We start from the raw sequence: 27618 nt of genomic DNA, 5'->3' as shown, positions 1-27618 counted from the left end.
GAAAGGATCTATAGGTACGAATAATATTTATAACAGCTATTTCTGTGGTAGCAGAAGTAGGAGAATAATTATTATATAATGGCCACATTATAAAGAAATATTTGAAAGATTTTTGAACATCAATATAATAACAAACTAAGATCCCAAGAGACAAAAATGAAGTTTACTGACCCCCTCCTGCCATAGACATGATGGATACAACATGAAGACATATGTTTTTGGACATTATTTATACAGAAATTTGTTTTGCTTTTCTATACATAATTGTTTGGAGTGGTTTTTTTTTTTTAATTTTGTCCAATGTTGGGAAAGGAGGGAACATAAGGAAGAGAAAATAAATGCTTGTTTATTTTTTTCTTAATAAATTTGAGGGAAAAGATCCTATGATTCTCAATAATCCTTCAAATGTGTATGCTATTGTTATTCTCATTCCTCTTTACCAATGAAGAAACTGAGACCTGGAGGGTCTAGGTGACTTGTCCAATTTTGCACAGCCAGTAAGTGATGGAGGTAAAATTTGAACTCAGTTTTCTCTAGCCTCCAAGTCTAATGCTGCTTGGACTGGTAGAGGTATCAGTCCATTATTGCATTTGACATGAGGCCCTAACTTCAGGTGGAGCAACAGCATCACAGAATCTCAAGGTTTGAAAGGACTTTTGAGAAGGAGTCAGCAAGTTGTGACCCATGTTGCCTGTTTTTGTTGGGTCCATGAGCTAAGAAATGTTTTTATATTTTCATGGGCCACAGTTTGTCAATCCCCACCTTAGAGGTCCGACTAATATCTCCACTGGAATCCTCCATATTACATTTTGGAAGATGGTCGTCTAACTTCCCCTTCATGGTTTATCCAGATTCCATCCACCATCAAATAGCATTCTCATGCTTTTGAGACTCAGTCCTGAATCCACTTTTCTTTCTTCTTCCCCTTTCCCCCTAATTTGCCTACCTAGTCTAATGAAAATGGATTCTACATTCAAATTGAGAATAGATTATATTGTTTGAAAGTTGCTTGTGGAATTTCAAATATTTATTTTTTAAAAATCCTTTCTATTGTGATTTGATTTCAAAAGCTTTTCTTAAAATTTGCGAAGCTGATAGGTACATGTAGAGCAAGAGGCAAGAAATATTCCCCTTCAGCCACAAGTATCCTTTTTAACCAGTGAAGTCTTCTAAAAGGAAATTATTTTTTAGGAAAATAACCACATGAAACATGGAGAAATTTTGGTACTACTCTTGAGCTAGCTATCTAGGCATTCACTAGAATTTTGCATGTTCAATACACAAAATCTACTATTACTTGGAACTATGCTCTTTAATTTTTCATTTCCTATTACTAATCAAAAGCTGATCTGCTCCTTACAGGATGGCAAAGTGTTCACATTTGGAAGCAATAACTCTGGACAGCTGGGACGTAGACAGGTTTCTAAGAAGAGGGGTCCTCAGACTGTGGATTCAGCTCATGTGTTTTCTCAAATAGCCTGTGGAAGGTAAAGTCTATATTCCTTTAACATGAGCAAAGGTTAAAAGTTTCAAACATGATGTTTTGTTATCCAGAATAAACTCTTATACCATCAATGCATTTTAATGTTTTTGTGCCTGAGATATGTAACTCTTTAAAGGAAGTTTAATTTTTAAAAAATGCTAACAGAGCATACATTCAATCTTCTTTATGTTTTGAGATAGAAATAAAATTTGAATACAAATCCATAAGGATGAAATGATGTTTTAAATTCTGCCCTGAAAAGCTGAGCAAAGAGTTAGCAAATGAATCTGAAAGCACAAGAGATATACCTTTGACTGGATAGTGGTCATAAAATCGGCATTTCCTCCAGCAAAATGCTTAAGTTAAGAGAAAGTAAAATGGCTTGAACTACACAATTAAGACTAATTTGCACTAATCTGAAAATGTGGCCAAACAAATTGCATTTGAAAAACTCAAGTTGTTGAAAATGAAAACTTCCTTTAAAGAGTCACATATCTCAGGCACAAAAACATTAAAATGCATCGATACTGATGGGATAAGAGTTTATGCTGGACAACAAAATATCATGTTCTCTTAACTCTTCCTTACCTCCCAAATCCTGGCAGGTGCCAAGTCTCATTGACATGTACACATTTCTCCTATTCCTCCTCTTCTTTCTACTTATGCAGCCACTTTTCTAGTGCAAGCCCTGATCAAGTCTGTCTGAACTCTTACAATAAGTCCTTAATTGGGTTCCTGGTTTGTTTTCTCTCCCCTTTCTGATTCATTATCCAGCAGCCATCGCCAGTTTTCTTGACCTATGTCTTGCCGCTAGACTGATGACTGGAGGAGAGAGTGAGGCTGGTGACTTTGCGCAGCCCTGCCTCACTTAAATCCAATCCACTTGCAAGTCAAGACATCACTCTGCTGATGTCATTGGCCCTCTGGACCGAACAACAACATTATCCAAATGGTTGTCAAAATAATCTGCCCAAGTCAAAGCTCTGATAAAAAATTTTCAGTGATTCCCTATTACCTACAGGATGAAATGCAAACTCCTCCAAGCTAATATTTAAAGTCCTCCAAAATCGGCTCTCACCTGCCTTTCCAGACTTCCTTCATAGTCACACAATCTATTTTTTAACCAAACTGTCCTTGAACTTGATACTCCCACTTTGCACGGGCATAACTCGAATTCCTGCCCTCCTCATCTCCACTACTTAGAACAACCAACTGCTGCCGCCTTTGGATGGCCTTTCCTGATGCCCTCAAGTTGTGTTTTTTCCCTTCTCCAATTATCTCATGTTGATTTATCTGCTCAGGGCATTTGGCTAACTCTCTAGGATAATAAGTCACAGAGAAAGTGTCAACTTGCATTGGCAGAGAGAGTTTCAACTCCTGGTAGTTTTCAAAACCAATGAAATCATCTGTAAATCCCTCTATAAATAATTTGCCCCAGTAGACTATAAACTACTTAAAGGGAGGGACTGGTTTGTTTTTATCTTTTTATCTTAAGCACCTCAACCATAATAGGCACCTGACAAAATTTTTTTTTGTCTTTTAAATTTAATTAACACTTTTTTTTTGAGAATTTACTCTGGCAATAAAAAAGAAGTCAAATATGTGCTTGTGTGTTCAGAAGGCTCACAGTCCAGCAGGGCTGTGACAAGAGGAAACAACATAATGACGCAGAGCTCCTTTACAGAGGCTGCTGTAGCCAGGTTAACTCTAGGCCGGGACGTGAATCATTGTTTCTGCATTTCGTTTTATCATCCTGAATTGTAGAGTAATTCAGGGACATGTCTGTGTGTTCGCTCAGTTAATAAAATGTTACCATATCTCTTAATCCACTAAGATAAAAGTCCCCACGAATTCATCAAGTGTTACTTATTTAATAATTGGAGAAACTTCCTTTCCTAATAGTCATTACCCATCTCTCTATATCACCCTCAATGTCCTAGGGTCAAATAAACATTAAAGTTACTGAATATGCACTTTATTAATACTGAAATCAATAATAAAGACATAGATAATTATTTACAATATTTTAGCTGTGAGGATAGTCATCACCAGAGTTATCTCAGACCCTCACTGTAGCAGTAAATGATTTCACTTCTGTATTTGCAAGATAAAGGTTAAGCTAGTTTGGTCAATAAAGATAATTGCTCTATCCTCTTTCGTTTTGTCTTCTCCCAGCTTCTCCCCAGCAATATCAGCAAAAGAATCTTGATCTTCTCTTCCGGAATCATTCTATAAATAGTGTCTCCAGACTACCAGTTAAAATTGTCTCTGAAAGATACAGTAGTAGTATCTGTAGTCTCTTTGGGAGAGCCTAATGAAACAGGTGTTAGACTAGTGTAATTAAAACTATAAATAATTGCTAGGTAAAAATAAAATAAAAATTTTGTAAGACCTAATTCTAAGGGAAAATTTATTCATTATCCATTTATTTATTCATTATTCATTATCCATTTTGTAAGACCTAATTCTAAAGGAAAATTTATTCAATTCAATTAAAGTATTTAAAATCATTTGTTTTAAGTGGGCCGTCTTTAATGTAACGCACAACACCTAGTAAAATGCCATGCACTTATGAGAGCTAATGTAAAAATATTTTGGACTTGACTTCATGGGAACCATAGGCAGTAAAAAACCTGACAGCTCAGAGATCATCCATCTTGAAGTTAATAATAATAATAAGATTGAGGACATGTTATTTTTCATCTTTGTATCTCTTGTGCCGAGCACAGTCCAGTGTATACTGTAGGGATTTAAGAATTGTTTTATCAGATTGAGTTGAATTTGCATCTTCAATATGTAATATTTGATAATATTCACAGATGTTACCACTCTAAGAATGGAATTTTGATATGGCACTGGGTACATTATATAAATTATACCTGTTACTGTATTGCTAAGAAACTTCACCTTTCTTTAGAATAAAAAACTGGGAATCTAATTTAATTTATACTGTGTTATTTCTCCAACAGTCATCACACTCTTGCATATGCCTATACCACTGGCCAGGTGGTATCCTTTGGTTGTGGGTCTCAAAGTCACCTGAACAGCCTTTTGCAACCAGGCAGCCTGGAACAGAACTTCAGTATTAGCAATCTGATTTCTTTGAGTGGTAAGAAGGATTAGAGCTTTTCTATTCTTTGGGAAAGAGAGAAGCTATTCAGCTTCTTTCTCTACAATCTTGCAAAATTATTTTTGTTTTAGAACTGTAAATTCTGAATTTTGTAAACTCTTTCTTGTGCAATGATTCCTGTAGTCAACAAATCTGTAGTCTTTAATTGTTTAAAAGTTTATGTAGGTAATTTTTGCTTTTACATTACCTTCATTTCCAAATATATCCCTCTTCCTTCACCATCTGATTAGCTATCCCTTTCAACAAATAACAAAAAAGAGAAAGAAAACAAAAACAGTTCTAACATATCAGCTCAGCCTGACAGTATATTCATTGTTCCACACCCAGATACCCCCACCTCTGCAATGAAAGGAAGGAGGTGCTTTTTCGTGTCTTTTCTTTGGAGCCGAGTTTGATCATAATGATTATACAGCTTTTGTTTGGTTTTTTATTTTTTTGCTCTTTCCATTTATATCTGTATAGTCATTGAGTATATTGTTTTCTTGTTCTGCTTACTTTGATTTACATATGTCTTCCTATGCTTTCTTTTTTTAAAATTTAGTTTATTTTTTATTATATTTTAAGTTCTAAGCTGTCTCCGTACTTCCCCACCCTGCACTGGAGAAGGCTTATGCTTTCTTCAAACTCTTTCTTATGGAGCAGTAAGATTCCATTACATTCATCTTCCACAATTTGTTCAGCCCGCTCCCAAACAATGATATTAGCTTTGTTAATCAATTCTTTGCTGCTACAAAAAGTACGCATTTTGTTGTATGTGGGACTTTGTGTCTTTGACCTTCTTGGGGAATATGCTTAACAGTGACATCCCTGAGAAAAAGAGCATAAACATGTCAGTCACTTCCTTAGTATAATTTCAGATTGCTTTGCAGATTAGTTAGACCAGTCCATGACTCCACAAACAGTATATTGGCTTTTCCATAACTTTATTGTATTTATAAAGTTTAAAATGACACATAATTCAAAGGGAAAGGGAAAAATATTTGGAATTAGAAGGCCGGGGTCTGAATCTTAATCCAGATACACTACGTAGGGCTGTGTAAATCCCATAACCTCTCTGAGAGTCCATTTCCTCATCTATAATATAGGAAGGTCGCACTGGATGAATTAAAAGGTCCCTTTCAGCTCTAAATCCATGATTCTATGAAGGTTCATAAATTGAGGGCATAAATATCACCTAATTTACACCAAAGTATACCAGCCTTGTTTCATGACATTCCCTTGTTTTCAAGGACACACAAACTCAGTTTTATGTCATTCTTTCAGACTTTGCAGATGTTCAAGTGAAAGACATATTTGCAGGAGGAGATGCCAATTTTGTGACCGCTATCCAGTCGAAGGTATATCTCTTGTGCTTTCAGATTCATTTGTTAACTCTTTGCTCAGCTTTTCAGGGCAGTATTTAAAGCATTATTTAATCCTTATGGATTTGTATTCAAATTTTATTTCTATCTCAAAACATAAAGAAGATTGAATGTATGCTCTGTTAGCATTTTTTTAAAATTAAATTATTTTTCTCATGGGTCTTTAATGCATGTTAGTAGATTAGAAAATTCTTCACTTATTTTTGTTCTAAGTTCAAGCAACCAAAAATCTGTTATAGTAGAAGAATTTGCCATTACGCTAGGGATGAAATTTAAAATATTTACATAGGGAATTTACATTAGATGACACATTTTCATTTTATATTTCTTAGGCTTACAAGAGAGGAAGCGTGGCATAGCATAATGGCTAGGGAACTATCCTCAGAATCAATAAGAGTCCAGTTCAAGGCCTATCTCTGCTATACTAGCTCTGTGACCCTGGACAAGTCACTTAACCTTTCAACGCTTCCAGACAATTTTCTAAGACTATATCTTCTTCATACCTTACTGGTGTCAAACATGCAGCCTGAAGGCTGCATGCCATCCCCACACTACTTCTGAGTGCTCATGGAACTAGATTAAATGTAGTTGGGAAGTAATTTGCAAAATAAAAAAATGCAATGAAACATGGATAACATCATATTTTTAAATTAAATCCATATGCATCCCGCAATCCCCATTTCTAATTTGATTTTGTCATCATGGAAATCATAAGTCCAATTTTTTTTAAAGCTTTGTAATCCTACCTACCATTCATGTTTCATTTTCCTTTAAAGGCAAACAGTGATTCATCTATATAGAGTATTTCTTCACCTGTGATGTGATTAAGCTCAGCACATCCTTCTTCAAAGAAGGCTCATTTTGGCATCAGAGACACGATTAGTAAAGAAATGATGCAGAATTTTCTGCCTCATGACAAAGGCTTTAGAAGGTGATGTAGAATGTTTAGCCAAGAGTTGGTATCTTCAAAAATCATTACTTAAAAAACTTTTCCCTTCCAGGAAGTGATTGAGACATCACTCATTTGGGACATTTGGTTCCAGAGTAGCTTAATAAATGCTAAATGACTGACTTACTGGAGATGTCAAAGAAACCACTTCTGGTTGCTTAATAAGGTAGTGGTTATGCCAATGTCATGTGCAACACCCCAAGACTTACAGCTCTGTTTACATGTTTTTTCATCTTTTTTTTTTTCTCTTCTTGGAGGATGTTAGTTCTTCACATTCCGCTAGGAGAAGCCTACCGCAAATCAACCAGATCAACCAAATTCTGATTAAGAAATGGACCACAGTGGAAATTGAAAGTGAAGAGTATAAAGAGTCAGAAAGGTTATTCTATACCTTTTTCTCCCTTTGTACAGCAGGTTTTAAGACTATGGCAGGGGGGTATAATACCTTAAATATCATTATTTGAAAGACTGAGAAAGAAAAGAAAGAAGAGAGAAAATCAATCCTTTGCTGTGAATCCCCCATAGAAAAACAGGCTCTAGCTGTGGAACTTTGGACAAGTCACTTAACCCCAATTGCCTAAAAACAAAAATAAAAATAAAAACAGGCTCATCAATTTTTGAATTGAAAGAATCATTACAGATCATTTGATTCATGGGATCGTTGATTTAGAGCTGAAAGGGACCTTAGTCACCACCTAATTCAACCCCCTCATTTTACAGATGAGGAAACTGAGGCCCAGAGAAATTACGTGAGGTCATTCACCTACAGGGGACTCTTCTGCAGTACTCTGAATTAGCCAATGGTCCAACATGTTTAGAAAAGAGTGCAAAAGAGGAAGGACCAATGTCATTAACTTGCTATGTGATTTGGAGCCTCTCGGTAAAGCAGGCCTGCCTTTCTCCTTTTCCATGCCCACTGACTTGCAAGCCAACACATCATCCTGCTGAGGTCATAGCTTCTCTGTAAGAACAAAGGAAAAACAACAACAATACATAAGCTAATGTTTAGCTGTTAAAATTTCTTTCTCCAACAATTGTTGAGGGTGCCCCCAATAACCCTACCACTAAGGGAGCACGTAGGATCTCTCTAGATGTAAAGAGAGATTAGTGTAGACCAACATTTTTGTTTTCTTAGGACTAATGTAATTTCACAGCCTATACTATTCTTTTTGTTCCTTTAGAAATGTTAGGCTTCATTGGAGGATTGTGTTTTGCCTTGAGAATTTTTTTTTTGTATTTTTGAAATACCTGATGTCTCTGCCTCCTTCCGATTTCTTCCTCTCAAATTAGAGACTTATCTGTCTTTGCAAAAATATTAATTGGTTTCATCCAATTGGAAAATCCTGATTTTTATTTTTGTTCTTCTTTAAGTCATAAGATCAGGAAATGCTAAATATAGGAAAATGACTAATGGAATCATTACAACAGTGTCCAAGCTTTTATTACCTTGGGACTGCCCCTGGTGTTTAGTAAGACACAAGAATTGTCAATGGTGGTCTTGGTGGTGAACAATCAATCAATCTAGGTAGGGAACAGGGACTGTAATATAATTACAGAGGTAACCTGGGCAATTTGATTCCATGATCACCTTCACTGACCCTCCTTGGTGTTCGTATGTATTCATAGAGCTGTATGGCAGTTTCTTCTCTGAATTTCTACAGGACATTTCAGTAGAGTACATGTTACTTAAATAAAATCAATTTAAAAACGAGCACTAGGTGGTGCAGTAGATAGAGCACTGGCTCTGAAGTCAGGAGGACCTGAATTCAAATCTCAATTCAGACACTTACTAGCTGTGTGACCCTGGGCAAGTCACTGATCCCCAATTGCCTACAAACAAAAAACAAAACAAGCACTATGAGACACTGTCATTCACTATAAAGCACAATAGCTTTCAATCATAGGCTCAACATTCAAGTTGGCCTAACTCTGTGACCTTCGGCAAACTATTTAATCTTTCTGGGCTTTGGCTTCCTCATCTGTAAAAGATAGAAGTAAACTAAGTGACCTCTAAGGTTCTTTATGGCAGTAATCTATGATCTTATAAGTAAGGAAGTTAATAATTTTTCCTGTAAACTTTAATTTTTGTTTTTTGACATCATATATTCACAACTCTAGGCTTATACACAATTTTTTGGTAGGGGATATGTCTCTTATGTAAAGTAAGATATACTTGCACATGTTAAAAAATAAATTCTTCTTGGACAACTCCAAAATCAAACTTCATTTATGTTATTATTTTGGACTTCACATATATAATTGCCTATTGCCCACAACATAGAAAAGTTGTGGGTAATTTATACTGTAATTGATCATGAAAACAGAAACTATGAAGAAGTATGCTTTGTTGTTTGTTTTGTTTTAATTAACCTTTGTGTTCTTTCTCATGTAGGGAAATTTGTGAGATATTTTCATATCCTGCTTCTCTGACTGCCAGTTTTTTGAAGAAAAGGTAATAATACTCATGATGATATTTAATTTCATTAAATAGAATAATAGCTAGCATTTATAAGTGTTTTAAGATTGCAAAGCAATTTATACATATCATCATACTTTATCCTCATGACAGCCCTGGGAGATAGATACTATTATTATCTCCATCTTACAGATGAGGAAACTTAGGCAGACAGAAGTTAAGTGACTTACTCAGGGTCACAAAGCTAGTAAGTATCTGAGGCTAGATTTGAACTCAGGCTTTCCTGACTCCATGTCTAGTCTATTCACTGAACCACATGGCTACCTGAGGAAGGGGATTTTTTTCTTTTTTACCTAGCATGATACAGGTACAAAGATGCCTGCAAAAAATGCTTGTTGATTGATAGATCAAGAACATTCAGAAAGATTTCTAAAGATTGACTGTTTTCAATATATTCGATGCCATCCTAATTAAATTACTAAAAAATTATTTTACTGAATTAGAAAAAAAAACAACAAAATTAATTTGGAAGAAAAAAAAGTCAAGACTATAAAAAGAAATAATGAAAAAAATGTAAAGGAAGAAGGTTTAGTAGTACCAGATCTTAAATTACATTGAAAGGTAGTAATTATCAAAACTATCTGGTACTGGTTAAGAAATAGAAAGGTAGATCAATGGAACAGAGTAGACATACAATTTACAGCAGCAAATAAATATAGTAACCTTGTATTTGAGAAGTGTAAAGACTTGAGACTTGGGGATAACAATTCATTATTTGGTAAAAAAAAATGTTGGGAAAACTGTAAAGCAGTGTGGCCGAAACTGGGCATAGACCAGTATTTTTCACCATTTACCAAGAACGAATCAAAATGGATACATGACCTAGATATAAAGAGAGACATTATAAGAAAATTTAAAGAACATGGAACATATTACTTATCAGACTTATGGATAGGCAAACAATTTATGAACAAACAAGAGACAGAGAGCAGAGTTTTAAGGGACTTTTGGAAAGAGTTCACTTGGAAACACATGAGCAAAAAGCCTAGCATGACAATGTCAAATAGACAGTCAGATCAAAAAACATTTAATATTAAATACTTTACTAGGCACAAGGCTCTCTGTTAAAATACAAACAAGCCATGTAACCTGTGCCCTCCAAGAACTTACACTCTAATGGGGGAGTAGCCTACATAGTACTGGAAGGAGGTGTGTTTGGGGAGACAGAGAGGAAGTAGAAATGCATCAGCTTGGTGTGGAGATAGACCGGAAGCAGCATGGTATCCTGGTTCCAGGCAAGATAAGGAGAAAGCTTAGTGAAGTCCAAGGTTGTGAGTGCAGGGAGTAGGGGGGATGAGGATGATGCCTGGAGTCTAGACAGCATGATGTGGAGATGGCTAAAAACAAAGACGGAAGGGTGCAAGCTTTAGAAGAAACATTGCATCTGGAGACCCAACCCCTCATTTATGTATAGACATAAGCCAGTGAAGTAGCACATTGTATTTGGACGTGTTCCTGCTTCATCTGTGCAATGATTTTTGGTTATTGTTTTGGTTTTTGTTTTTCAAAGACCTGATGATACTATTCCTATTAATGTTGACTTACAAATGGCAAGAAACGTCTTTGAGGAACTAATGCAGAAGGACTGGATTACAGACATGGTAATAATCTCTATTTTGCTATACAAGGCATTGTACATGTGTACTTATTTGTAAAATGTGCTGACATAGAATAGGAATTTAATTATAGGTATTTCACATGAATTCATTTTTAATTCAAAAGATTTTGTTAGCTGGAGAAGATGTCTTAAGATCCTACCACTTTTTCTTCCTGCCCACTTATAATGGACTATTTGGAACTCTCCTTCCAAGATCTGACCCTAGCATTGGTATATGAAACTCCTATATGACATTTTTCAATATTGATAGCATGGGGGGATGTAAAGGAAAAGACTGGTAGCTCAGACTATGGTCTGAATCTCAGATTTCCACTAACTACTCATGTGATCTTCAGCATATCACTTACCTAGATTGAGCCTCAGTTTTTTTAAATTAAGTAAACTGAGCTAGATGGTTTCTATGTCCATTCTAGCTCTAAAATTCCATATAAGGGGGAAAAGAGACACTATTTAATATTTATTTTTAAATTATGACAATATTATGTGAAGGCAAGTAATATGTTTTATGGTTCCCTTTGTTTATTACCAGCAGTTTGTAGTTCTATAAAATAGTTTTTTTGGTAGGTTGATTGGTATGGTACTGAATAAGCGAATTAATTTAGGTAGAATTGTCATTTTTATTATGTTGGCTTGATCTACTCATGAGCAATTGATATTTTTCCAATTATTTAGATCTGACTTTCTATGTGTGAAAAGTATTTTGTAATTGTGTTCATATAGTTCCCGTGTATGTCTTTACAGGTACACTTCCAAGTATTTTATATTGTCTAGTTATTTTAAATGGAATTTCTTTATCTCTTGCCGCTGGGCTTTGTTGGTAATATATAGAAATGCCGATGATGTATGTAGGTTTATTTTATATCTTGCAACTTTGTTCAAGTTGTCAATTATTTTAAGTAGTTTTTTAATTGATTCTCCAGGATTTCTCTAAGTATACCATCATATTGTCTGCAAAGACTGCCAGTGTTGTTTCCTCATTGCTTACTTAATAGGCAATTTGGAGGTGAGAACAGCCAAAGTTGGCAAGAAAAATGATTTTTTAAAATGAGATAGAAGGTGACCCTTCTGTCCACTATGACTCTGCAGTGATAAGAAGTCTGATTTTTCTGCATAGATGTTCCTGGCGCCAGGAAGACCTGAGTTCAAATCTAGTCTCAGATACTTTCTAGTTGTGTGACCCTAAATCACTCAACCTCTTTCTGCCTCAGTTTCCTCAACTATAAAATAGGTATGATAATAATAATAGCACCTACCTCATAAGGAGGTTGTGTGGATCAAATGAAATAATGTTTGTAAAGTGCTCAGCACTGTGCCTGACACGTGAATGCTTGTTCCCATGATCAGAATTGTATGTTTTTGTACCTTGCATCCATCACTTCTCTGTAGGTAACATGCTTCATCATAGATCCTTCAGAGACATGATTGGTCTTTGCTTTGATCAGAGTTCTCAAGTCTTTAAAATGTTGCTATCCTTATATAAGCAGTTTTCCTGGTTCTGGTTCTTCAGCGTCAGTTCATACTCTCCAGGATTCTCTGAAATTGTTGATTCATTTCTTAGGCCTTAATAATATTCCATTCCATTCTTATATCACCATTTGTTCAGTCTTTCCCCTGGCATCTAAGAGACAATCTAAGGCACTCCCTTAGATTTTAGTTCTTCTGTTTCTTTACACACACACACACATACACACACAGACACACACACACACACACACAGAGACACACACACACCCGCCTCACCACCACCTTTCAATTCCTCATCAAGAAGTTTCTTTTGCTCGTGACTATTCCCTCCCTTGTATTATCTGCCCTCTTAACCCATCCATTTTCCATCCCTCTATTCCCCTGTTGATTTTGAGTTGAAATTCTACAGTGAACTTTGTGTGTATGTATTCAACCCTAATTCATCCGTTTTAGCTGAGTAAAGTTCCTCTGATGCCAGCTCCTCCACTATACCCTCATCCATGTTTTATATTCTTTCCACATATTCCAATCGGAAATAACAAGTTTGGTCTCCTTCTTCCTCTTTTCTGCATTAGTCTATTCTTCCTTTTACTCTCCCTTTTTGCTTCCTTCTTCAAACCCTTAGAACAGAACCAACCTATCCCCCAACTTCTGTTTTTCTTATTTAATTCCCACAATGACCTTTAAAGAGAAGAAGCCTCTGACACACTTGTTCTTTTCTCCTTTATTAGAATGTTAGCACTACATCATATAGCTGCTTCCAATTGTTCAAATCAATTTGCCTTTTTAGGTTCCTTTGGATTCTTGTGTTTGTATGTCAAAATTTCTACTCAGCTGTGGTTTTTTCCTCAGAAATGCTTGAATGTCTTCTATTCCATTAAAAATGCATTTTTATTGGTAGGATTATACTAAGCTTTGCAATGTGTAGGGGAATAGGAACCACAATAATTTCTCATCATCTTGATGAGCTAATAGTGTAGAAATAAATCCTCCAACCACCTGCTGGCCTAATGGTGAAAATAAGGAGAAATAAAATATAACAAAATACATGAATGGATAGTCCCACTTGTTGTAACAACTATTTATTGTCCTTTTGTAAGAGACATTTTCAGGCTTGTCCGAAAGGACCTCTTTCACAATTGTAAAAGTGTTTGGTCAGCTCCCCTTGTCTCTTGCCCTTGAATAGGGAATATATTCTCAGTCTAATAATAAACTCTGCCAGTGGCATGGAAAACATTCTCCCAGAACTCCTCCTTTTTCCTTGGGCTCATTCTCCATCTCTCTACCTGTCCCTCTCAGTGAAAGGATACTTTTCTATCCTAAGCTGCTGTGGGATGCTGCTGATTGGCTGATGTGTAATCTAAATCCCATCCATCATCACACTAGTGGTCCCTTGGCTAGGGGGTTCCATTTTCCAATTTCCTGTGAGCTTCTGGTTGACCTTTTGTGCATTTATGAGGTAGAAAAATAATTTACTGTAATTTTTCACTGATTTCTCCATCATTATTCTGTCTGGCACAAACTTCACAGTTTTGCTGCTGTAGGTATGTGGGAGCTAAGCAGTGTGCCTCCCCTTCAGGTGGCTAATTTTGGAAGGAAATCCAGATGCCTGCTTTCAGAGTTATCATATCACAACATTGTAGGTTGATATCTGAGCACAACACATGCTATGAGAAATCATGGATTCATTTTTTTTAAAAGAAAAAATAGTACTTTTTAAAAAAAAATTTTTTTGGTCTCTGTTATTTTGTCAATTTAGGGAGCTCTTGGACAAGAAATTCCTTCCACACATGCAGATCAGCAACTCCTCTGTGATTTCTAGTCTTTGATATTTGCCTGAGCACTGCTAGGTTAAGTGACTTGCCCAGGGGTCACATATCCAGTAGATGTCCGAGGCAGGACTTGACTCCAGGTATACCTGATTAATCCCAGTTCTATACTCATTATGCTACACTACCTCTCTTTATAAATAAATAGCATAGGACAGCTTTTTCTTTTGAATTCAGAAAACGTGTTTCCCTGAAAAGTGCAGTGATAGTGTTAGTTGATGATGGTGGGTCAAAGATGGGAGGCCAAACTGAAAGCAAAGAAATGTATTAGCATTCTAAAGAAACTATTAACTGTAGCTTCAAGTGCATAAACAATTCTATTAGAAAGACTCCATAGTAATTTTGGATTCATAGTTTACTTTGTGTGACTTTGACTCCAGTTGCTTAACTTTTCCCTGTTTCAGTCATTCCACTTTGTTAAATGGGAAACACAATTGTTGTCAAGAGTATATGATAATTATGGGACAGCTAAGTGGTATAGTAGATAGAGTGCCAGCTCTGGAGTCAGAAGGACCTGAGTTCAAATCTACTCTCAGACATTTACTGTGTGACCAGAGGCAGGTCACCTAACCCCAGTTCCCTCCAAAATTTTTTTTAAAGAGTATGTAATACAGGATAGATAAACTGAGCACTTGGTTCCAGGAGGATTAAGTAGTTTTTTGTTTTGTTTTGTTTTGTTTTTGTTTTGTTTTGCTTTGTTTTTTACCAATGTGATACATTTTAGTGGCATTGAAGAGACTTTCATTTGAGTCTTCTGGACCATGCCACTGTCCTTAACTATGCCTTTTTAGTAAACATTGTTATTTGAATATTTTTTCAATATGTTTTTGACTACAGATAACTACATGTCTCAAAGATTATATGCTCAAGGTCCTTCCATGGGATTCTCCACATCAGGAAGCTTTATCAATTTTCCTTCTACTCCCAGAATGTCCTCTAATGCATAAACCTGAGAACTGGGAGTCTCTAGTGGTCCCATTCGCGAAAGCTGTTTGTGAAATTAATGACCAGTCTTCAGAAGTCCTGGGTAAGATCAGTTACATTTAGTATGATTTATCTTCGAGTCTTTTATAAACAAGTATTCCAATTAACCTGGACTTTAACATCAACTGTATTCTACTCATGATAAGGAATACAATTAATTTAACTTTGTTGGTCTTCAAAATGATAAATTAAAACTAGAATTATATGGGAATGTAACTTCAATGAATTTTGTTAGATCATTAGATTTTGTTTTTAATTCCAGTGGGATTTAGTCTGTAAAAGGTATGTCATATGTGGACAATTTATTCGACTAAATTAAATTCAGCAAATCTTTATTGAGTACCTATTGGGTTTCAGGCACTTGGGGAGACACAGGATGATGATAGCATAAGTTAGAGGGGGATAAGTGCCTAAAGGAAGTATAAATAAAGTGCTTTGGGGAGGGAGGGTAATTTAAAGCTATTGACTATTAAGGAAGGTTTCAGGAAGAAGCTAGACAAGGGTAGGATTTGGATAAGGCAGATGCAGTATAAGCAAATGTAGGAGGAGAGGAAAGTGCCTGTAATAGCACTAAAAATTCAAAAGAGAGGATCAAAGCAAAAGATATTGTGATGAATCGTTGAAAGGATTTGTCAATTGAGTGGATGTGGGTTGTAAAAGAGAGAAATCAAAGATGTACTTCTGAGACTGGGAAACAAAGGCAGTGATAGGTGCCATTGATAATCTTAGCTCAATGATCTTGGGAAAACAGAGAAAGATTTGCATGAAATAATGATGAGCAAAATGAGCAGAACCTAGAGAGCATTGTATATGGTAACAGCAATATTGTTTTAACAATGACTTTGAATGAATAAGTCATTTTGACTATTATAAATGCCCAAATTAATTACAAAGGACATACGAAGGAAGACACTGTCTAGATCCAGAGAAAGAACTGATAAACAGAAGTCTGTATAGGATGATTTTACATATATAATATATATGTATATATATACATATACATATATACTTATTTGTGTCTAATGGTAGCCATCTCGGGGGGGGGTGATGGAGAGAGAAGAAAAAAGGGGAAAAAAAAGAAAAAAGAAATTTACATGATCACTTTATTACATATTTAAAAGGAATAGCAAGTTGTACATAATAGATGTGCAGTTTCATGTGCAATCATCTTTTTTATTGTACTGTGTTATGGAAATGTTTATTTCATGAATTGAAAAATAAATAAATTTTAAAAATAACATTAGCTGATATTAATATTGGTCTTAAAGATTTATAAAGTGCTTTATATGCAATTATACCATTTGGTCCCCACATCAATGCTGTGATGTAGGTACCTCCAGGTTTTATTATCCTTCTTTTGTAAATGAAGAAACTTTGATTCAGAAAATTTAGGGTTTTTTTAAAGGTTAAACAGCTAGGAAGTACAAAAGGTAGAATTCAAACCCAGGCCTCTCTTAATTCCAAGTCCAGCGCTCTCCCAGAGCATCCCATTCAAAGAAATAAGGTAATTAGGAAGAAGGGTTTATTTGGAGGGATGGTGGTGAGTTTGGTTGGATGGGTTGGTTAAGTTGGAGGCGTCAGTCGAATGCTGGAGTAGAGATATCCAAGGATATCTCTTGGCAATGCAGGACTGAGGTTGAGAGATGTTGGGATTTGAGGTAAGAGTTATCCATGTAGCTGGAGAGTTGAGGCTGTGGCAGGAAAAGGACTGTGGTGAGATAGATTGTAGCGAAAATAGAAACGATTAGAGGAAAGAATCCTGAGGAAAACATGCATTTATGGAATAAGAGTAGCCAGTGATAGAGAGCTAGGCTGGTGTTGGGTCATAGACCAAAAGAGGAAGAGAACGTGGGGAGATGATAAGCTTGGAGTAGTGACCAGAGCTCTGAACCCACAGTCAAGAGGATCTGAATTTGAATCTTGCCACCAGACACTTCCTCACTGTGTGAACCTGGGCAAGTCACAACCTCAATTTTCTCATCGGTAAAATTAGGATAATAATAGTAACAGGGTTTTTGGAGAATCGAAAGAGAGAACATGTAAAATACTGTGTAAATCTTAAAGTGCTATATGTATATATACATACATATTTAAATACGTATACATATATATGTGTATATACATATATAAATATATTTACCTTTATATACTTCAGAGAAATGTTGGGAATCATTGGAGGAATCCTCTTTCAACTCATTGATTCAGATGCTCAAAAGATCCATCTGCTTACAAATGGATTGTCAGCCTGGAAGGGTTAAGAACCATTGCAATAGCAAAGCTCTCCTTGGAATGCTGAAAAAGCTTCACAGGGTAAGTGAGGTAAACTGTCAGAAGACTGGATCAAGGTAGGGGGGACAAGGTGAAGAAATCTAGCATTCTGTGGCTAACAAACTCCTTTATTCCTTTCCCAATTCCTGTTTTTCCAAGTTGCAAGCAGCATGGGCAAAAATTCCCTTCCCTGGATTCACTCCCTATTTTCTTACGCTCATTCCCCTCAGCCCTGCCCCTCCTAAGAACCAATCAAATTCTGAACACTCCCTCCATTGTGCTTTCTGTAAGGCTGACAAATTTCTCTTCCTCCCAGACCTTTTCTCCTTATCCTCAGTCCATCTTCTTGCATTCGCAGAAGCCTGTTTTTGTCATTCAGTCATTCAGTCGTGTCTGACTCTTTGTGACTCCATTGACTATAGCATGCCAGGCCCTTCTACCCTCTGCTGTCTCTCGAAGTCTATCCAATTTATGGTCCTTATTTCACAGAAGCCCAAGACATAAGACACTCTCCCTAGCCATCCTTTTCAATGTAACAATACACTGATCCTGATCCAGAGGGCAGGGTCTACCTTTCCCACTAAAGGCTGATAGATACTCAGTCCTCCTTAGGCTCCAGGTGAACTTAACCACTAAAGAATAGAGTAAGGCTCTTTTTTCACACATTTCCCATCCCAGAAACCCTGGGAAAATTACTTAAATCTTAGGGTTTTTGAAAATGTCTAGGGTCTCACCAAAAAGTGGGATTAGAAAGGTATTTGATATGCAGTATAGAACAAGTATAGGACAGCCGTTTATTTCCTTGACATAAAATTAATGCTTAAAACACAAGAGTCATAAGTGCTCATTGACAAAGACTTAAAACATTACCCATTAACCTATAACTCTTATTATATACTCCTGGAAGGTTGATACTAGAAACATTACAACAGTGAGAGTGTTAAATATGCATTTCACTCTCCTCTCCCTCAAGGTCCATGTCTTCTGGCCAGCCAAGCCAAAACTTAGCCTTCTTGTCAATGTCTCATTGGAGAAAAGAAAAAGAATAAGAATGAAAGTTGTCTCTCCTTTCAAAGTCTACAGAGTGAGCAGCTCTTCCTGGCTCAGTAGCCAGTCTCTCTCTGACCCAGGGACCAAGTAGCCAATAAGGGAATTGCTTTGTCATTGCAAGCCCTTCTGTAATGAGCCACTTGAATCACTCACTAGATATGGTTAGAGGGGCTTAGCCTCTCCCCATGGGACGGCCCCCAAAGACCCACACATGTTCAATGAAGTGTACATCACCACCGGTACTGGATGTACCTTTTGACACACTGCGTCAGAAGGAAGGGAAAGAGCCTTCTATGCTCTTCATTCACTTCTACATCCTTCCTCTGACACCATCACTCAGAAACCTTAAGCTGCAAACAGTTTTTTTCAGATCTCTTTCTTAGGGATGGTGAGTGAGACAGTGATTGGCTATGATTGAAGTGCTCAAATTTACAGTTGAAATGTATGACCTTTGTCTTACTCAAGGTCTCGGGACAGGATCTGTAAGAAACCCTTATCCAAATATCCTCAAAGCAAAGGGGCTCATATTCCTGCTCAAAGGGAGGTCAGTGGTGTGAGGAGTGGCCCCCAACAGCAATAGAGGTACTTCAGGGGCTACTATATGGTACATTCTTCTTTAAAGGGGTAGGGATACTGCATGCAGGGCAAGGACAGGGAAGGGAAGCAGTCCCTTAGCATTGCTGGAGGGCTATGACTTTGTGTAGACAAATCTGCCTCCCCCATTCCAGGGCCCCTTTCTTTTCCCTCAAAGTTCCAGACTTCTTAGGTTTTTCCATTGGATCAGACCCCAGGATCAGGCTAATATATCAATAATATATAAAATATAAATGGAGAGATACTCAGTTAGCAAAAAGGAGCCATTTCAGGAAAAGACTAGAGAATTTGAAGAAACATCATTATGGCTATCGAAGTCTCCAAGTATGAGAACAGAATTGGAATGAGCCAAGTGCTAAATTCTTTGAGAAAGGATGGAAAGGGGCAGCTAGGTGGCATAGTGGCTAGAGCACCGGCCCTGGAGTCAGGAGGACCTGAATTCAAATTCAGCCTCAGACACTTACCAAATGTGTGACCCTGGGCAAGTCACTTAACCCTGATTGCTGCGATTGCTGAGAGAGAAAGAGAGAGAGAGAGAAAGAATGAATGGAGAGTGAGAATGGAGAATTACAGGCTAGGGCACCACCATCCTCCCAGTAACACAGGCTCACAACCTTCAGGTTATCCTCAATTCCTAGTTCTCTCTCACTCCCTCTTATGTCCAGTCTGCTGCCAAATACTGCCTATCTCCCAAACACCTCTCATATATACCTCCTTCTTTCCTCTCACACTACCTCCACACTGGTGTAGGTCCCCATCACCTCACACCTGACACTACTGTAATAGCCTGCTGGTTGTCTCTCTGCCTCAAATCTCTCCCCACTCCAGTCCATCTTCCATTCAGTTGTAAAACTGATTGTCCTACTGATATGGAAATGTGTTTTACCTGATTGCATATGTAGCAAATTGCTTGCCATCTTAGGAAGAAGGAAGGGGAGGGGGGGGAGTGAGGGAAGGAGAAAATTTGGAACTCAAAATTTTATATAAAAATGAATGTTAAAAATGCCTTTACATGTAATTGGAAAAAATAAATTACTATTAAAATTGATTGTCCTAAAACATGGGTTTGAGCATGTCACCACCTACTTACTAAACTCCAATGGCTCCTCACTATTTCCAAGATCAAAATAAACTCCTCTGTTTGACTTTAAAAACCCTTCCCAGTCTGGCCCCTTCCCACCTTTTCAAGCTTCTTGTACTTTAAGTACCTCCACATTCTCTATGATGCAGCCTCCTTGCTGGTTCTTGCACATCTCCCAACTCTCCCACACTGGAGAGACATCAGTATGTTTATTGAAGTCTCCAAGCATGAGGGCAGAATTGGAATAGTGAGGAAGATTGTAAACCAAGTGCTAAATTCCTTGAGAAAGGGTGGAGAATTATACGTCTCCCCACTCCATAGCTTTGGACCAGCTGATCTCTATTCCTCGGTTTCTCTCCCTCCTTATCCCCCCCTCCTGACTTTCCTGGCTTCCTTCAAGTCTCAGCTATTATCCCACCTTTTGCAAGAAGTCTTTCCCAGTTTCTCTCAGTGCTAGTCCCTCACCTCCAAGATTACTTCCAATTCACCGTATATATATTTCGTTTGCTTGCCTGTTACCATGTTGTCTCTATTAGAATGTAAGCTCTTGAGGGCAGGCATTGGTTTTTGCTTTTCTTTGTATTTCCAGTGCTTAGCAGAATGCCTGGTACATGGTAAATGCTCAATAAATGCTTATTTCCTTGATTTAGAGCCATAAGAAATGGGTTCAAATCTGACCTCTATCATTCACTACCTTTGTGACATTGGGCAAGTTAGTTAAATTCTTTGGATTTCAATTTCCTCATTTATAAAATTAGGTGGGTTATAATATTTATATGCACTTAAATATTATAAAGGGTGGGTGCCCTTTAAGATATTTTTAGGCTTTGTACTTATGATCTTCTGTACCTCTGCTTTAGAGAAGGGGAGAAGGACCTAGTCAAACAACAATTGTATTATTTATCCTTTTTCTTCTTCCACTACTGAATTTACTCCAGGGGCTGGAGTTCCTAATTAAAGTTCTGGCTAGAACGTGAGTTCCTATTGGAATCATACCAGAAGGTGGTCTAGAAATTATATCTGGTAGTTTCAGACTCTTCACTATGGTAAATAAAATAAAATAAATTAAAAACTCTACTATGGAATCTTACCACACAGATCTGAGGGGCAGTATGGTGCCACAGAAAGAGTATTAGATTTGAAGCCAGAGGATCTGAATTCAAATTCTGTGGACCACTTACTGTCCATGTGAACTTGGACACCTCTTTTCAAACCTCTGATTCTCAGTTTCATCGCCTAAAAAAATGAGAGAACTGGATGATCTTTGAGTTCTCTTGTGCGTCTACATCTATGACCCAGTGAAATAGGTGTAAGTGAATAGAAAACTGCAGGAGACGAGTCTGAATCCACACTTCCAGGAGATGGCCCGGAAAGTGCCTATAAGTGCTGTGGGCTAAGAGAAGTGTGTGAAGGTGAATGGTACTGTCAGAAAGGTTCATGTGTTGGTTAATTTCACTGAATTGGACTTTTTCCCCTCTTTAAATCTTTGTTATAAGGGATGACTGATTAGGGAAGGGAAAAGGGATAAATGAATGGGATGAAAGAACACCAGGCACCAGAGAAAACATGATGAAATTGAAAAACAAACTTAATTGGTTGGCTCTTCTTTAGCCTGATTAAGTAATATCCATAAAAAATTAGATTATACTCTTTATTGATATAAAAGTACACTCATAGTTAAACATGTTCTGTTTAAGGTAAACAAGAAGGCTAAATATAAAGTTCCGGAGAGTACATTCTACATCAGTGAACTCTTCAATTGGTTCAATGTTTTTGAAGACCTAGGAAGATGGCATCATTCCAAAATGTATCCTGTGCGTATGTCATGTCCAGGGTAACATCTCCTTTAGCCTAGCTCCCCAGCTCATACTTAGAAGTCAGGTCCTCTGGGTGAATGACAACCATAGCTTCCATTACTCTATGGATCTGAACTTTTAAAATTAAAATTATTCTCTTACGCTATTCGATTCTTGGCTTTGATAAACCAAGGTTTCAACATTTCTTGGGTTCATCATTGAATTGATAAACACGTTGTACATTGAAAAGATGTAGTTTTTGTGCCTTTTATATACTTTCTGAGAGTTACTGACCGTCTTCTAACAATACTTCCAGGTTTTGGAAATACTCAGAACAGGGATTCTTAACCATTTTTGTGTCATAAACCCCTCTGAATTTCCAGTGAAGCCTTTGGATTTCTCAGAATGTTTTTATTTTCTTTTTATTTATTTATTTTTTATTTGTGGGATAAAACAAGCATCTCCATAATATAGTATCATAAAAAAGATGATTATACATGAAACTGCAAATCTGCTATGTACAACTTGCTATTTCTTTTAAATATATAATAAAGTTATCATGTACATTTCTATTTTTTCTTTTTTCTTTTTTTTCTTTTTTTCCTCTCTCCCCCTGCCCTAGAGGTGGCTACCATTAGACTCAAATAGGGATGTATGTGTGTATACAAACACACACACACAAATATATATACACATGTATGTATATAATTATAAAATTATTCTATGCATCTATTTATCAGTTCTTTCTCTGGCTTCAGAGAAGCCTTCTTCCTATGTCTTTTATAGTTCATTTTAAATGCATAAAATACATTACCTAGGATTACAAAGTAAACCAGTTACCTTAAAGTATAATATAAAACAAATGCATGAGCCCTGGGTTAAGAACCCCTGACTTAGAAGATAGCCCCAAAAGATTTAGGGGAGAGACTTAAGGTAGGATAAAGGAGTGGGGCTTTTCTGTTTTTTTTCAAATGCTCATAAATACTATAATTTCTCTTTAATTATAGGAAGCCAACAGTCTTGTCATATTTGCGCATTTTCCTTTCATCTTTAATCTGTCTTCCAAAATTAAATTGTTGAATGCAAATTCACTTTTAAATAAGCTGGTACGTATGCTCATTTTCTTCACTATCATCACCAAAAAGTATTTCCTAAATGTCTGTGGTTCATACCAGTATTCTAGGCTGGATAGATAATTATAGAATATTCAGAGCGTGGATCTTAAGTTTATATGTTAAAGAAGACAAGCTAGACGAATTAGTACCCGAGAGAGGAGAGCAGAAATAATAATATTTGTAAAATACAGTTCACATTATTGCACATGGATGGAAAAGAATCAGTGCACTGCTTAGGAGTGACAGATGTGAACTGAAAATAAAATCAAGTTGAATTTTTGTTGAAGGAGTGATAGGTATGTCTCTCGTATCACAGGTGTGTTTGAGAGTTGACTCCTTAAAGGCACTTATGAATTTCCTTTAGAACCCTTTTACCTGGGATGTCCTGATCACCACAGTACGTTGGTACTCATGCTGTACTACTGCTCTTTAAGGCTTCCAAGGTCTCCACCCTGGGGCTTTCTCAGGGGAGCCATCTGGTTTTGCCACGTCAAGACATAGAACCTTACAAGCTATATGTCTCCCCTTCATAGTCATACTGGTATTTGCTTTGCTGAAGGGGCCCCCTTTCAGTTTCCATGGGTTTCTGGCTGACCTTTTGTGTATTTTTTGGATGGACAATGTATTTCCTGTGGTTTCTCATTGGATTTCTTGATCATTATTTAATCTGGTGTGAACGTGAGGATTTTGCTGGAGTAAGAACAGGGAAGCTGGGCAACCTACCTTCTATTCAGGCACCTTTTGTGGCCGGAAGTCCAAATAAGTTTTTGGAATTGTGTCAATGCCTTTGAATAAAAGGCTAGCCTAGCTTGCATGGGGTAGGGCCTTACGATATTACTCTTACGTACCTTCAAGCCTAATTATATCTCTAGTAGTATGATGTCTAGAAAGCCTGTCTTTTTTTTTCTTGCATGAGGCAATGGGGGTTAAGTGACTTGCGCAGGGTCACATAGCTAGTAAGTCTCCGAGGCTGGATTTGAACTCAGGTCCTCCTGACTCCAAGGCTGGAGCTCTATCCACCACACCACCTAGCTGCCCCTTAGAAAACCTGTCCTAACAGAAAATGATTCACTTCTTTATCCTTTTGGTATTTTTGTTACAACAAGGGAATTTATGGAAGAAAAATCAGCAATATGGAAATAAAAGGGTTTTTTTGGTGGGTCACATACTGAGTGTCACTTACATACAAACAAATTTTCATAAAGAGGAACTAAAAGTTTTTAGAATCTTAGGACATTTTGAAAATAACTAAAAATAATTACCAAGCACTTGAGTACCCAGATTTTGCCTTACTAATCTTGTTTACTAACACCAAGGGGCCCAAGATAACCCTTAGACAGCCACCAGGGTAGAATGATCTCAAATTTTTGCTGTATACCAATTTTTCCCTATGCTATTTTGATACTCAACAATAAATACAGAATAATATGTTTCATCTTACTTTCTCTTAAATTGTTGGGAACAGAGTATCCATGACCACAATAAATGTAAAATACAAAATCAACAATTTAGAGATGAAAGGGATTTTTGAGTCTAGCCCCTTATTTTACAGTTGAGGAAACTGAGGCTCAGGGAAGGTAAGTGACTTGTCAATACATTAAACCAATTCATTACAATGTTGAAGCCTTCACTGAGAGTTGTAATTGAGAAAAGAAAAAATGAAGAGAAATATCTATTTTTTCTCTAGGTTGTGTCACCTTTAACTTCATTTCATGACTTTGAAAGTCTTATGCTAAACCAACTATGTGGATTAGTCTTGAAAGCTGAGCTTCATCTCCACGTTAGACGGAGTCACCTGGTAGAGGATACCATGTGTCAATTAAGTCAAGTTGTGGGCAACGACCTTAAGAACGAATTATTGGTAAAGTGTACCTTTTTATCTTCTATCTGGAAAATATTTAGATAGCGTGGTTTATCTTGGCATTCTCAGAAGCCTTCCCCTTGTAGATTCTCACTCTTGGAGTTTTCCTCATTTTTCAGTTGCTCTCAGAGTTTCAGGTGACAGCTATGACTAGGTATGCCTATTTAAGATACTCTAATAACAATAAAGGTAAATGACAATTTGCTCCATTCCTACCCTGTGAACAAAGTCTGGTTTTAGTCTTTTACTTCACTGTCTGCTTAGATCTGGCATAGTCCTGAACGAGTCATTAAATAGATTATTGCCAGGATTATAGATCAGGATTGGGTAAGATTGAGAGGATTCCTTTTGTTCTAAGGCAGACAGACTCTGAGCTTGTTTTGTGCAGGATATAGCTTTAGTACTATATGCTGACTGGCTGCTTCTCTGCTTATTCTGAATATAACCATAGGAGTGATTATTGTTTATAAAGCCCCAAACAATTTGACCCTAGCTACTGAAGGGACGGTGTCCTTACCACTTTGTGCTCTTGTAATACCGAAAACCAACTAACAACAGTCATGATGATATCCATAAATCAATCAGCAAGCATTGATTAAACATACACCATATTATAATTCCCATTAATTCTCTAATCTTCAGTCTTCCCTGTCTTCCTAATCTTCCAGTCTTTCCCTAGGGTCCTTACAGATGACCTACCCCCCCACAGGAGTCCCTGCTGCCTGTAAATAGACCAATACTTACCCCTCATCCTTAAAAAAATCCCCTCAGCTGGTCTTACCATTGCCACTATCATTCTATACCTCTGATCAACCACAGTCAGACGCACTGTACCTTGACCCAACATGGTGACGCCATTTTGATCCTCTTTGAGAACAAAGGACACCAACCAGCCAATCCTGCTACACTGCTTCTTGAAGTTCCTTACACATCTCCCAGCTGAGTACCTTTTTTCTCGTAGTCCCTCGAGCCTGGAATACTCCCGCCTTCACATTTGCCTCTTAACTTCCTTCAAGATCTAGCTCAAATCCTACCTTTTTCAGGACACCTTCCCTCAAGTTCCATCCCCCTAAAATTACTTTCCAGGATTACTTTCCAGAAGTTAGATGTACATAGTTAGTTGTATGTTATCTCTCCCATTAGAACGTGATCTCCAAATGGGCAGAAACCATATTTTTACCTTTCTTTGTATCTCTAGAGCTTAACCATTAATAAATGTTTCTTAATGGGTTGAATGAATGAATGACTAATATGACAAGCACTATGCTGGATAACGAGGGTTAAGAGGCAAAAACTAAATAGTCCCTGCCCTCAAGGAGCTTACATTCTATAAAGCAAGATACAGAAATACAGATGATATTCCCCAAATCCTACAAGAAAAAGGAAGGAGAGTATTTTCCGTGGGAGTTATTGTTTTGTAGAATCGTCTGTCCATTCTGACTTAGAAACCTAGCTTATGCAGCTGCAGGCAGAGTATCAAAACATAACTTTGGAGATATCTTATTAGATTATGCAGCTACATATTTTATGCATTCTTATTTAACATTATATTTGTACCCTGATTTATTAAATCTGAAAAGCAGATTATTAATCGAAGTCTACAATTTATTTAGTACTCCATGGCATTCAATTATTTTTAAGTATAGTCACAAGAGTGATTTCTATTTGAGAGTTCAGAATCTATTGGAAAATTTAAATTCAAGGATACTTCTATAATATCCTCTTCACTTGGGGAAACATGGATCAAGATGATGCTGTTACTTTTGTTATGAAGAGATTCATTTGATGGCATTATTTCCTGATCATCATTAATTGTTGATATACAGATGGAATAGGTTAAGTTGAAGCTTCATAAAAAACAAAAATACATACTGTAATAAAGGACTTTTCCAATTCTCTGCTTCAATTGTCTCATTATAATCTTGTTCAAGCAAAGTGAATATTGAACTACACAAGGGTAGCCATTCATTTACATTAAGACTTAATGTGGGGGCAGCTAGGTGGTACAGTGGATAGAGCACGGGCCCTGAAGTCAGGAGGACCCGAGTTCAAATCCAGCCTCAGACCAACACTTGACACTTATTAGCTGGGTGACCCTGGGCAAGGCACTTAACCCCAATTGCCTAAAAAAAAAAAAACTAACTAAAAATAAAAAAGACTTAATATGTTTGATGCTAAAGAATACTGCAAGAGGCACAAGTCATTCATGAACTTGAAGGTATGTCTAATCATTTTCTTTCCTTAGATTTCAATAATTGGAGAAAGTTATCCTGAATGTGGAGGAGTCAGGAAAGAATTTTTCCATTGTGTGTTTAAGGAGATGATCCAACCAGAATATGAGATGTTTGTGTATTCTGAAAACTCTTCCCTAATGTGGTTTCCTACCAATGTAAGTCTTAATTTCTTTGTTTCTGGGGTTTCAGGAGAGAAAGCACTGACCCATAAATCATATAATTTGACATTCATGTACACTAATACCTAGCTGTTCTGACTTCCAAGTAAGTTCTATTGCTACTTATTAGTTTACCAACATGCGTGTGTATGTGTGTGTGTGTGTGT

The 27618-nt window shown here is 36.9% G+C and overlaps 1 protein-coding gene across 1 annotated transcript in view; it reads left to right on the top strand.

The window, feature by feature from the left end:
- Positions 1–27618, top strand: part of HERC6 (HECT and RLD domain containing E3 ubiquitin protein ligase family member 6) — a 52729-nt gene that overhangs the window by 14266 nt on the left and 10845 nt on the right. The window contains exons 7-18 of the mRNA XM_027853417.1: positions 1363–1487; positions 4453–4592; positions 5877–5950; positions 7181–7302; positions 9316–9375; positions 10910–11000; positions 15148–15337; positions 17450–17604; positions 21985–22101; positions 23091–23189; positions 24886–25059; positions 27305–27448. Of these exons, the coding sequence (XP_027709218.1) occupies positions 1363–1487; positions 4453–4592; positions 5877–5950; positions 7181–7302; positions 9316–9375; positions 10910–11000; positions 15148–15337; positions 17450–17604; positions 21985–22101; positions 23091–23189; positions 24886–25059; positions 27305–27448 (1491 nt within the window). The remainder of the gene's footprint in view (positions 1–1362; positions 1488–4452; positions 4593–5876; positions 5951–7180; positions 7303–9315; positions 9376–10909; positions 11001–15147; positions 15338–17449; positions 17605–21984; positions 22102–23090; positions 23190–24885; positions 25060–27304; positions 27449–27618) is intronic.

The sequence above is a fragment of the Vombatus ursinus genome, unplaced genomic scaffold, assembly GCF_900497805.2.
Source record: "Vombatus ursinus unplaced genomic scaffold, bare-nosed wombat genome assembly UNPS02009975.1, whole genome shotgun sequence".
Taxonomy (NCBI): Eukaryota; Metazoa; Chordata; class Mammalia; order Diprotodontia; family Vombatidae; genus Vombatus; species Vombatus ursinus.
Note: the sequence above shows the minus strand (reverse complement) of the source record. Positions and strands in the feature narration are given on the sequence as shown.